This window comes from Hyperoodon ampullatus (assembly GCF_949752795.1).
Source record: "Hyperoodon ampullatus genome assembly, chromosome: 6".
NCBI lineage: Eukaryota > Metazoa > Chordata > Mammalia > Artiodactyla > Ziphiidae > Hyperoodon > Hyperoodon ampullatus.
Genome location: NC_136919.1, coordinates 34,546,907 through 34,557,623, shown reverse-complemented (window position 1 = coordinate 34,557,623; position 10,717 = coordinate 34,546,907). Strand labels below are relative to the sequence as shown.

Here is a 10,717-nt window from a genome sequence, read left to right as displayed (position 1 = left end):
CTGGCCCTCGGCCGGCGCGCGGCGCGGGAGCAGCCCGCAGCCCGCCCCCGCGCCCCCCGCGCCCCCGCCCCCAGTCCTCGGGCCGCCCGCGGCCGGCAGTCGGGAGCGGCCCCTTGGCGGCGAGCGCAGGCCGCCGGCCCGGCAGGGCGGAGGCGGCGGCGGGACGGCTCCCGGGCCGCCCCGAGCGCGCCCTCCCGCCCGCGGCCACTCGCAGCCGGCGCTGGCCGGGCCGGCGCGCCCCGCAGGCAGCCGAAGCGCGGCCTCGTCCTCGGCGGGAGCGAGCACCGGTCCGCAGCCGGCGGGAGGCGGCGCGGGCGGCCGCCTGCACTGACGGCGTCGCGGGGCGCTCCTGGGCGGCGGCGCAGGGGGCGGAGGCAGGGGACGCCCCCAGCCAGGATGCTGCGGTTCCTGCGCCGGACCTTTGGCCGCCGCTCCATGCAGCGCTACGCGCGGGGCGCGGCAGGGCGCGGGACCGCCGGCCTGGGGGACGAGCGCGACGGGGGTCCGCGGGGGGGCCCGGCCGCCGCCGCCGTGTCCACGCTGCCCGCCGCGCCCGGGGGCAGCGTGTTCCCGGCCGGCGGCGGGCCCCTGCTCGTGGGCTGCGCGGCCGTGCACATCTCCGCCGCCGGGGCCTCCAAGGCCACCCTCTACTGCCGCGTCTTCCTGCTCGACGGGACCGAAGTGAGCGTGGACCTGCCGGTGAGTGACGGGGCCGGTCCGGGACACTGGCACCTCGCGGCCCTTGGGGCAGCTCCCTTCCCCCGATGCTTCCCTCTGGGGCGCTCCCCTTGTAGCTCTCCGGGATCCCCTCCCCCTTCTGCGAGCACTCCTAGTTCTGGTTCCCTCTCGGGCCACCCCGTCCTGCTCTTCCGGCGCCCCATCCCTGGCCCGCGCCCCCGAGTCCCAAGTCCCCGCCCCCTGGCGCGGGTGACTGGTGTTCCCCTCTGTCCCCCAGGTTCCTGCATCGGCCTTCTTGGTGCTGGATTATTGGTTAGAAAATCTCAAAGCAATGCGGGGCTGCTATGGGGTGGCCCGCTTGCCCCGACAAACTCACCACCAGGCCTTGGTGGGACGGCAAGGCGGAGAATCCCCCTCGCCTGCTGGCTGGCAAGTGCCCCAAGTTTGGGAGCGAGTCGGGGGACCACTTCTGCTCTCTTCTGTTCCCATCTCGGCGCACCACCCCGCGCCCCCCCCGCCCCACCCGGTCCCATCCTAAAGAGCCCCTCTGGCTCGCTGCCTCACAGCGGCCGGGCGACTTGGGAGCTAACTCTAGAATGGATTCTCGCGGACCAGGCCAACTTTGCACCGACAGAGCCCCTGCTGGGGCGCTGGGACTCGGCCCCGGGGTGCTCTCGGGCCTGGGGCGCCGGACTTTCCCCGGGGTCTGTGCGTGGAGCCGCGGAGGCACTCCAGGGCAGCTGCGCCGCGGCCTGAGCCCCGGCCACCCGCCCACAGGTGGTTGCACCCCGCCGCCTCCGGCAGAGAGCTAGGCTGGCGCTGCTGTCCCCGCCTGGGCGTCTGGCTACCAATGTGTCTTTCTAGCCGAAGGGGCCAGATCTGATCAAATCAAATCCGCACATTAGTGGGGCGCCTGCTGTGCACCCGGCGCTGCGGCAGACGGTGCCTTTGGGAATCTTTGGGTGTGACCGAGGACACAGAAACGATTGAGCTTTGGATGAATGTTACGGAGCATCTCGAGGGTTTCAAGGGAAAAAAATAACATACCGGGACTTCGAAAGAAAGCATTTAGGCCTCCTCGGGTGGGGGAGATTGGACGTCATGAGAGAACTGGGAATATTGTAAGGGTTTTAGATGGGAAAATGAGAGCCTGCCTGTCCTGGGGTTTAACGTTTCCTTGTGTAGGTTTAATTTTGAGACAGTATCAGTTTATGGCGATTTTATTTTTGTGGTTCCTGGTGCTCTCCATAGGATATCATTTTGTTATGATAATACCCTTTGGGGGCCTTTTTATTCATGTTAAAGGAGCCAACATTCCAGTGCTTAGAGCAGTTGTCTTTACAGTAGTATTAAAATGTTACTGCTTCACCAAGACGGGTCTCTCCAGCTTTTATTCTTCAGGCCTGAAGGGGCCGGGAGGGGCGGGCCGGGGGGCAGCCAGTGGTGAGGTGAGTGTGTTGCTTCTGGAGCAGGCAGCTGATGTGTGGAGACGATGTGGCGTATTCTGCATCTCGGATCTGGGAAAGGAATGCTCTGGTTTGGAACTTTGACAACGCTCATTGCTGATGGTTTTCTTGTCTGTTCCCCGGGGATGATTCGTTTATAAAATGTATTGCTTCTGTCAGGTTTGTGCGACAGGCTTAAGCGGTGTTTTGGGGATGAAAAATGTAAACCCAGTAAGATGCATGCCTAGTGAATAGACCCAAACAGGTACCCAAATGAACAGGTTGGGACGGGAATGCTGACTTAACCACAGCTGGTGGAACCCTGGCCCAATGTGACGGGAGGGGGATTTTGCATCCTAAGAGGTTTCTTCACTTTATTAAAGGCTACTTGACAAAAGAGTTCACCAGGTTTTCTTGTAATGGCAGAATTTTTGATGCTTTAAGATGTTATTTAGTGAACTCCCAATTTTATTTATACAGACACGCATAAAACTCCCAATTTTATTTATACAGACACGCATAAAACTCCCAATTTTATTTATACAGACACGCATATGCTGGCTTTTGTCATGTGAGCCCTTGCTTGGGGAGCAAAGATGGAGAAGAATAAACAGTGAGCATGGCTCATCGATTTAAAGATTTATTAGGCATTAGAACTGCATCGCACAGTCTCCTATGCTCATCTTCCCAGATCAGAGTCTTAGTTCCTGTATTTAATTTTCAGAGTTACAAGGTGAGCTCCAGGCGGCCAGCTCCCCGTGAATCTGTAGCATGCGTGCTCCTTCTCAGCCCGTTTCACCAAGCTCACTTTTTTTTTTTTTGCGGTACGCGGGCCTCTCACTGTTGTGGCCTCTCCCGTTGCGGAGCACAGGCTCCGGACGCGCAGGCTCAGCGGCCATGGCTCACGGGCCCAGCTGCTCCTCGGCATGTGGGATCTTCCCGGACCGGGGCACGAACCCGTGTCCCCTGCATCAGCAGGCGGGCTCTCAACCACTGCGCCACCAGGGAAGCCCCAAGCTCACTTTTTATGCTGTCCTTTTTGGCATTTAGTCCCACTGGTCATTATTCTCGTCTCCTGCGTTCCTGGATTTTTACCGCTTCCTGGGCCCCGGGGTTGCTTTGCTGCATGGTGCACAGGATTTACCTTTGACCGCCATCTCCCTAAGCTGGATTGTCTGTCTCCAGTCACTTGCACGGGCACAAAGCACACTTGCCAGGCTAACTATAACTCGTTTGTAATTAAAACCCTCTGGTAGTGGTAGCGTCAAGAATTCGTCGCTCAGTATACTAACAGTGGTTATGCATTGTCATAAGCCGTTCTATTAGCCCTAGTCAGGATGCCTATGTTCCAAAATTGTCTCGAACACAACACCCTCACTGTGATCGTGCTGGGCCACCTCGGTTTTCAGTTGTCACCATTTATTGGGCCAAATAATGGGCTGTGGACCCAAAGGTGAATGAGAGGGGGCCTTGAGGCTCTTGGGAAACACGTGTAGCAGAGCGTCTTTTTATTGTTAAGTGATGCTGAGTGATACGACAGGCTCACCGGACAGGGTGCTGGTGGATGAAGTGGGAGGACTTCCCAGAGACTTTGACACTTGAGGCTCTAGGATGTCAAATCCAGTGTCCCTTGTGCATTAAAAAAAAAATTTTTTTTTAATTTATTTTTTGGCCACACTGAGCGGCTTGTAGGATCTTAGTTCCCCAACCAGGGATTGAACCCGGGTTTGAACCCGGGTCCACGGCAGTGAAAGCCCAAGTCCTAACCATTGGACCACCAAGGAATTCCCCATTTTTAGATTACCTGTTGTGTCAGGGCCACTTCTCAGTCAAGCCACGACCCAGCTGTTATATATAACAAAGGAGGAAGCAAATGACAGGGCCTGGGGCCCCTCCCCCAGGTGGTGGCCCTCGTCCCCTGGCATGCCTGCGTGTTCTTAACCTTTGCTGTGGATAGTCAGGATCTTTTTTTTTTTTTTTTTTTTTTTGCTGTATGCGGGCCTCTCACTATTGTGGCCTCTCCCGTTGCGGAGCACAGGCTCCGGACGCACAGGCTCAGCGGCCATGGCTCACGGGCCCAGCCGCTCCGTGGCATGTGGGATCTTCCTGGACCGGGGCACGAACCCGTGTCCCCTGCATCGGCAGGTGGACTCTCAACCACTGTGCCACCAGGGAAGCCCAGTCAGGATCTTTAAAAAAAAAAAAAATCCATCGGTAATGTGCAGTCTGGAGTGGGCTTGCTGTCCAAACCCAGCTTCCACCCTACAGACCAGAGTGCCACCCTGAGCCACTCCTCTTCAGAAACCCTGGCGCTGCCTTGGAAGGTGCCCCTGTGTCTGTAGCCCAGCCCTGCCCTGCCCAGCCCTCAGGTGTGGTCTGGTCAGGGCAGGCAGGTCTCCCTCGGCCTGCCTGAGACTCTCCCCTTTTATTAATGCAGCTGAAGATCCCGTCAGTGTGCTTGGCAGCGGTACCCACTGTTGACTCATATTAGCTCTCTGTTGACTAAAGCCCTGGCATCGCTTTTGCTCGCGAGGCTGTTGCTCAGCCCCGTCGTCCCCCTCCCCTGCGTGCGCAGTCTTCCAGCAGCTCTGTGTGGAAAGCCGGGAGGGTGTGTGGCTGGCTGGTTAGCACCACCCGCCCCCATGCCTTGGAGGGCACGGCCCGTTGGCCAGTATTGCATTTGATGCAGTTGCTTTCACTGTCCCTGGAGCTCCGCAGTGACTTGTATGGTACAGGGCAAGCAAGCACCGAGAGTTTCAGGGCAGGAAGATGCATGTTTGAGTCTTGGCAGCTGGGCTGGGCAGCCCTGGGCTACTTGAATCTCGATTTTCTGGTCTTTAAAATGGGACGATTACATGACAAAAAGGATATGAAAAGCCTCAGGAAACAGCAGGGTGCTGAAGGGTTGCTCGTAGGTTGTAATCTTACACACATCTCCGTGCCTCCTCTTTGGCCTGTGAAAAGTGATTGGGAAGTTTTCTAGAAATGAACATTAAAGAAAAAAGAAAAAAAAGGCTGGGAATTCCCTGGTGGTCCAGTGATTAGGACTCTGTGTTTTTACTGCCAAGGGCCCTGGTTCGATCTCTGGTTGGGGAGCTAATATCCCACAACATGTGCGGTGTGCCCCCCCCCAAAAAAAAAGCGGTACCAGGAAGCCTAAACAGAGCCCAGTGCCGTTTGGTGGGGCCGGGGGTGGGGCTTGATTGAATGTGGGGGGACTGAGTAGTGGACTCTAGCTTGGAGGGCAGGGGTATCTTCACCCTCAATGGTGGGAAGAAATGGGGAACTACATAAGGCCCTAGGAAATGGGAGAAGGCAGCTCTTCATTTCCATCCTCTCCCAAGGTTCTGGCTGCCATGGACACCCTGCCTTATCCCAGACCTCTGGGTGGCTTGCTTTTTCCTGATCCTGAGGGAAGGTATTGGCTCAAGGTGGCCCTCCAGGGCTTACCCTGCCCCCATCTCCAACCCCACCCAGACCGTGAATGAGACCGTGGGGAGCTTTGGATAACTGTGTGGGTCATGGGGTTGTGTATTTTTTTAAAAAATACCTTTGTTTTAAAAGGAGGGCTGCTGGCGAAGGAGGGGAGTGGGCAAGAGAGGTGGGTGGTGAACATCCTTCCCAAGTGGTTCCCCACTTGGTTCCCCACTTGCTGGATTGTTGGTGTTAATATGCAGGGAGGGGGAGTCTGCCAGCCTCCCCAGTGCCAGTAACATGACCCTGCACTGGGCCAGGACTGAACAAATATTAACTTGCTAAGCACTTTCACGTGCATAATCTCATTGAATTCTCTTGCTAGTGCACTGTTGTGGATGAAGGTACAGGTCTGTTTAATTCTGAAATAGCAAAAGGTTGGGGGCGCGGGCATGGGGAGGTAGAACTTTCCCTTACATTCTTGCATAGGAACTTAGGAAAAAATCCACTCCTTCACCACAGAAATCCTCCGCCCACAGTTTGTCCTCAAAACACGTGTTCCGTCCTTCTCCACTGCCTGACTCCTGTTGCCAGCCTCCTCCACGCTGCCTGGAGTGTTTCTCCTGCAGGAATCTGGTTCTTTGCACTTGGGTTTCCTCCTCGGGCCCATGGCAGCTGCCTGCGGGCAGGGTCAGCTGCTGATTCATCTTGGTGTTTTTCTTCAGGTTGGCATGTGCTTTCCTCCCCCACTTGCATTTCACAGGAGAACATGTTGGCAGCAGAAAGATTAGAAAATATAGAGAAGCAAGAGAAGTTAAAAAGATCTAAAATCTCATCAGAGATAATAACCACTTTTAAAATTGTGGTGTGTGTGTCCATCTGTACTTTTCTCTTTGTTTTTAGATATGAATGTTATTTTAAGTGATGACTTTATATGGGTTGATGAAAGTAAAGTCTCTTTCCCCACCCCTTCAGCACAAATGAATCGGGACCGAGACCCCTAGTTTGTATCTCTTTAGGGTGGGACCCTTTTCCCCCCCTTTACAGTCCCTGGGACCTTAGCTGGGGCGGGGAGCCCCCTGTGGCCATCTGAGCTGTGTGCCACCTACTGCCTGGCTAAGAAGAGGGCTCCCCATCCTTGGAGCCCTTCCCCACCAATCACCTCTGCTCTCTGGCAGGTTAATGTCCTGTTGATGGGGCCACAAAGTCCCCTTGCATCTGAGGGCTTGTGTTCTGAACACCTGCTTTGGGGTGGTGACCACTCTTGCCTGCCCAAGGATGCCCAGGCTCTCTCACCAGCTGGGGCTGATCTGGCAGAGGCAGGTGGGTGATCTCACAGCATCCCGGGTGTGCCCCCTCTCTGCCCTAGGGCCCCTTCATCATCTCCTTCTGCAGCCTCTTTGGCTTCTCTCTGCAGCTGGATGTATCTCACTAGTCCCACTTGATTTTAATTTCTGGTTTATTTTTGTTTTCGAAAATGTTTTTGTTTGCCCACTTGTTTTCTTCAGTCAGCATAGACTTGTTGAGCACTTACCCTGCATGAAGCGTTCGGGAGGGGTACAGGAAGGATGAGAGAGTCCCAGTCTAGAAGGGGAGACAGTGTAAATATACTAGATAACTCGGAACCCCACATCAGGTAGTACGGGGGTGAGTGATTGAACTGTGGAGTGGATTTGGGGAAGGTTTGATGCCCAAAGTGACATCGAGTTGTCCCGAAGGTTGCCTGGGAGTTCAGCTGTTAGATTTGGTCAGAGGCGTTGGGGCAGAGGAACCAGCAGGTGCAGACGCATGGAGGATGGGAGCCAGAAAACCCCACTTGCTGGACTTGGGGCTCCTTGGGGTCGGGGAGGATTATGAGCTCCAGCTATGTCCCTGAGTCTTGAAGGAGTGAGTGAGGAACCTGTGAAGCACAGAGGAGGGTCTCAGGCTAGTAAGAGCCAGGGGCCACTGTGTGTCGGTCCTGTGCTAATTGCTTAAGTGACTGTTTTGTTGGACCCTCACAGAACCTCTGTTGGTGGTTACTGTTGTTAGCCCTGATTTGTGAGGGGGAGAAGCAGGGCTTAGCAGGCTGGATAAGAAACTTGCCCGTGTCACACAGCAAAGGCAGACTCTAGCTTCGAGCTCGGGTAGTCTGCCGGGAGATGGTTTGTGTCCTCTGACCCAGGACTGGGCATGCGAGGGTGGAAGCGGCGGGGTTCTGAGCCTGCCCCAGAGGCCTCGAGGTGGGTGGGGACCCTGAGCCTCAGAAGGGTGTCCTCCTTTCCAGGCCGCTTGGGGTTTCCAGACATCGGATTCACATCTGTAATCATATTCAGTGAGTGTAGTTTCGCCCAGAGTGCATTCTGGTTTGAGGCCCATAGTTCTTCAACACTGAGGTTGGAAGTAGGCTACATTTTTAAAAAGTGTGTAATAGAACAACACTAAAATTATCACAAAGAAAAGCATTTTACATATTCCCATCCTGCTGCATAGCAACTGGTTGGTTTCGCTGCTCCCTTCAATCCTTGTGCTTTTGCATACATGTTTATAAACACGGTGTGCATCCTTGTGTATCCTTTTTTAATTTTAAAAAATTTTCTTCCTCCTATCCGAGCCTTCCAGACATACGTCTCACCCAGTTTGGTGCCCTCTTGTTGTGCTTATTCTGGATTACTTAAGTTAGCCCCTCATTCTGTGTGTGTGTGTGTGTGTGTGTGTGTGTAGTAATACCTGTCTCTACCTGTCTCTTGGGGTTGAAGGTTGATATGCAAAGCACCTGATATCTTACCTGTCAGGCATGCCTACCCCCCAAGGCTCGCAGAATCTGTGTTACTTCTCTTAATTGCCACCATCCGGGAAGGTGTTATTATCCCCTTTACGCACGGTCTCAGGGAGCAGTTGGTCCTGGGCCAGCTATAAGTGTGGTGGAGCCAGAATTGAATCTAGGTTTCCCGACTCGTCCTCCAGTGCTCTTCCCCCAGCCCATGCGGTGCACACCTGGCCTTCCTGTTTGAAAGGTGTGCTCCTTGGAACTCCTGGGGAAGGTCAGAATCCTTTGTAATTTGATGGGTCAGAATTTCATGCCATAAACCGCCCTGTCTTTCCTGAAACTTTTTGCTTTTCAGCATCTCTGGCATTTGGGTTCTGTCTACCATTTCTCAGCAATTTTTGCAGGTTCTTTTCCCCAAAGTCATAGTTGGCTGAGTGCCCAGAATTTCCTTCTTGAAGTTGAGACCTGGAGGGTGACCTCCCCAGGGCCCTGTGCCACCGGTGGCATCATCCGGAGCATCTTTGTTTCCCAGCACTGAGCCTGGTCCCAGGGGTGGAATTGCCCAGGCAGCTGGCTCGGCTGGGAGGATGTGGACTGGCAGGCTCCCCGGGTGCCTGCAGGGTCGGCATCCCTCGGCTCTGGTGTCTCTTCCATGCCCGTTTCCCATCTGAATGCTGCTGTTATCCGTGTCCTACCTTACGTGTGCTCAAGGGGGTTGAGGCAGGCCTGATGGCACCTCTCCTTTATCCTACCAGTTTGCTTGCTCAGGTGCACCTTCCTTGAGTTACGGATTTTAAAAAAGTGTGGTAATATGTAAGTAGCATAAAATTTACCGTTTTAACCTTTTTTTTTTTTTTTTTTAGCGGTACGTGAGCCTCTCACTGTTGTGGCCTCTCCCATTGTGGAGCACAGGCTCCGGACGTGCAGGCTCAGTGGCCATGGCTCACGGGCCTAGCCGCTCCGCGGCATGTGGGATCTTCCCGGACTGGGGCATGAACCCGTGTCCCCTGCATCGCCAGGCAGACTCTCAACCACTGCGCCACCAGGGAAGCCCCACCATTTTAACCATTTTTAGGTGTACAGTTCAGTGGCATTGAGTACATTGACGTTGTTGTGCAACCATCACCACTCTCCGTCTCCAGAATGTTTCATCATCCCAAATTAAAACTCAGTGCCCACTAAACACGAACTCCCCATTCCTCTTTCCCTGTAGCCCCTGGTAACCTCTAGTCTGCTTTCTGTCTCTATGAATTTGACTACTCTTAGTACCTCCTATAAGTGGAATCATACAGTACTTGTTTCTTTGTGTCTGGCTTCTTTCACTTAGCATAATGTCTTCAAGGTCCATCCATGTCGTAACATGTATCAGAATTTCCTTCCTTTATAAGGCTGACTAATATTCCAATGTATGGATATGCCACATTTTGTTGACCCATTCATCCAAGTTTCAGAGTTTTCTGCACATCCGGGCCTTGCCCGTTCACCAGTGGCACTGCCGTCAGAGACTTGGATGTCCCCAGCCCTCTCCTTGGGGGTTTTGTTCTTGGCATTCTGGCACCCGCTCACCTGGGACTCATTTTATTTTATTTGTTTTGGCTGTGCCAGGTCTTAGTTGCAGTGCTCGGGATCTTCGTTGCAGCATGCGACTCTTAGTTGCGGCATGCGTGCAGGATCTAGTTTCCCGACCAGGGATTGAACCTGGGCCCCCTGCATTGGGAACGCAGAATCTTACCCACTGGACCACCAGGGAAGTCCCTGGACTCATCTTCCTAGTTGTCTGGTCTTTTGTCTGAGTTGCTCAGTGTTGGCAAGTCCTCTGTCCAGTCATTCTTTACATCTTTTAATGACGAAATACAAATACAAAAGAGTATCTGTAACATGACTAGTTTTAAAGAAAAATAATACAGTGAGCATCCGGATACCCACCACCCAGCTTAAGAACAAAGAGCATCACCAGTGCTGTTAATGGCCCCCCATGCTCCTACCCAATGACCTTCCCCTCCCTCCTGCTCTCCTGAAGTTTGACTCTCATCCCTTTTTTGATGAGTTTGCCTCATATGTGTGTTTATGGTTAGTCCTGCATGTTAGTGAACTTTATAGTAAATGGATTTTTCACTCAATGCTGTGTCTGTGAGAGATTCATCCATATTGATGAGGTAACTGTAGTTCTTGCTGCGCTGCATGAATATACCGGAATATAGTTATCCTTTGTCGGTGGACATTTGGGATGTTTTCAGTTTGGAGCTATTAGAAAAAATATGCTGCTTTGAACCTTCTGGAATTGGTCTTCCTGGTGCATATATGCTAGCAAGCGTCTCTCCTGGGTATGTACCAGTGGCTGGGAGGGTGGCGGGCAGGGCCTTTTAAGATCATGCGAAATTGCTTTCTCCAGAGTCCCAGCAGCACATAAAAGCGTCTGCTAACCCGTTCT

The 10,717-nt window shown here is 53.9% G+C and overlaps 1 protein-coding gene across 5 annotated transcripts in view; it reads left to right on the top strand.

The window, feature by feature from the left end:
- Nucleotides 1–396: 396 nt before the first annotated feature.
- Nucleotides 397–10,717, top strand: part of EPB41L4B (erythrocyte membrane protein band 4.1 like 4B) — a gene marked incomplete at both ends in the record, with an annotated part of 140,832 nt that continues 130,511 nt past the window's right edge. For all 5 annotated transcript variants that reach the window (XM_079707274.1, XM_079707272.1, XM_079707273.1 and 2 more), the window contains one exon: nucleotides 397–699. In XM_079707274.1, coding sequence (XP_079563400.1) covers nucleotides 397–699 — 303 coding nt within the window. The remainder of the gene's footprint in view (nucleotides 700–10,717) is intronic.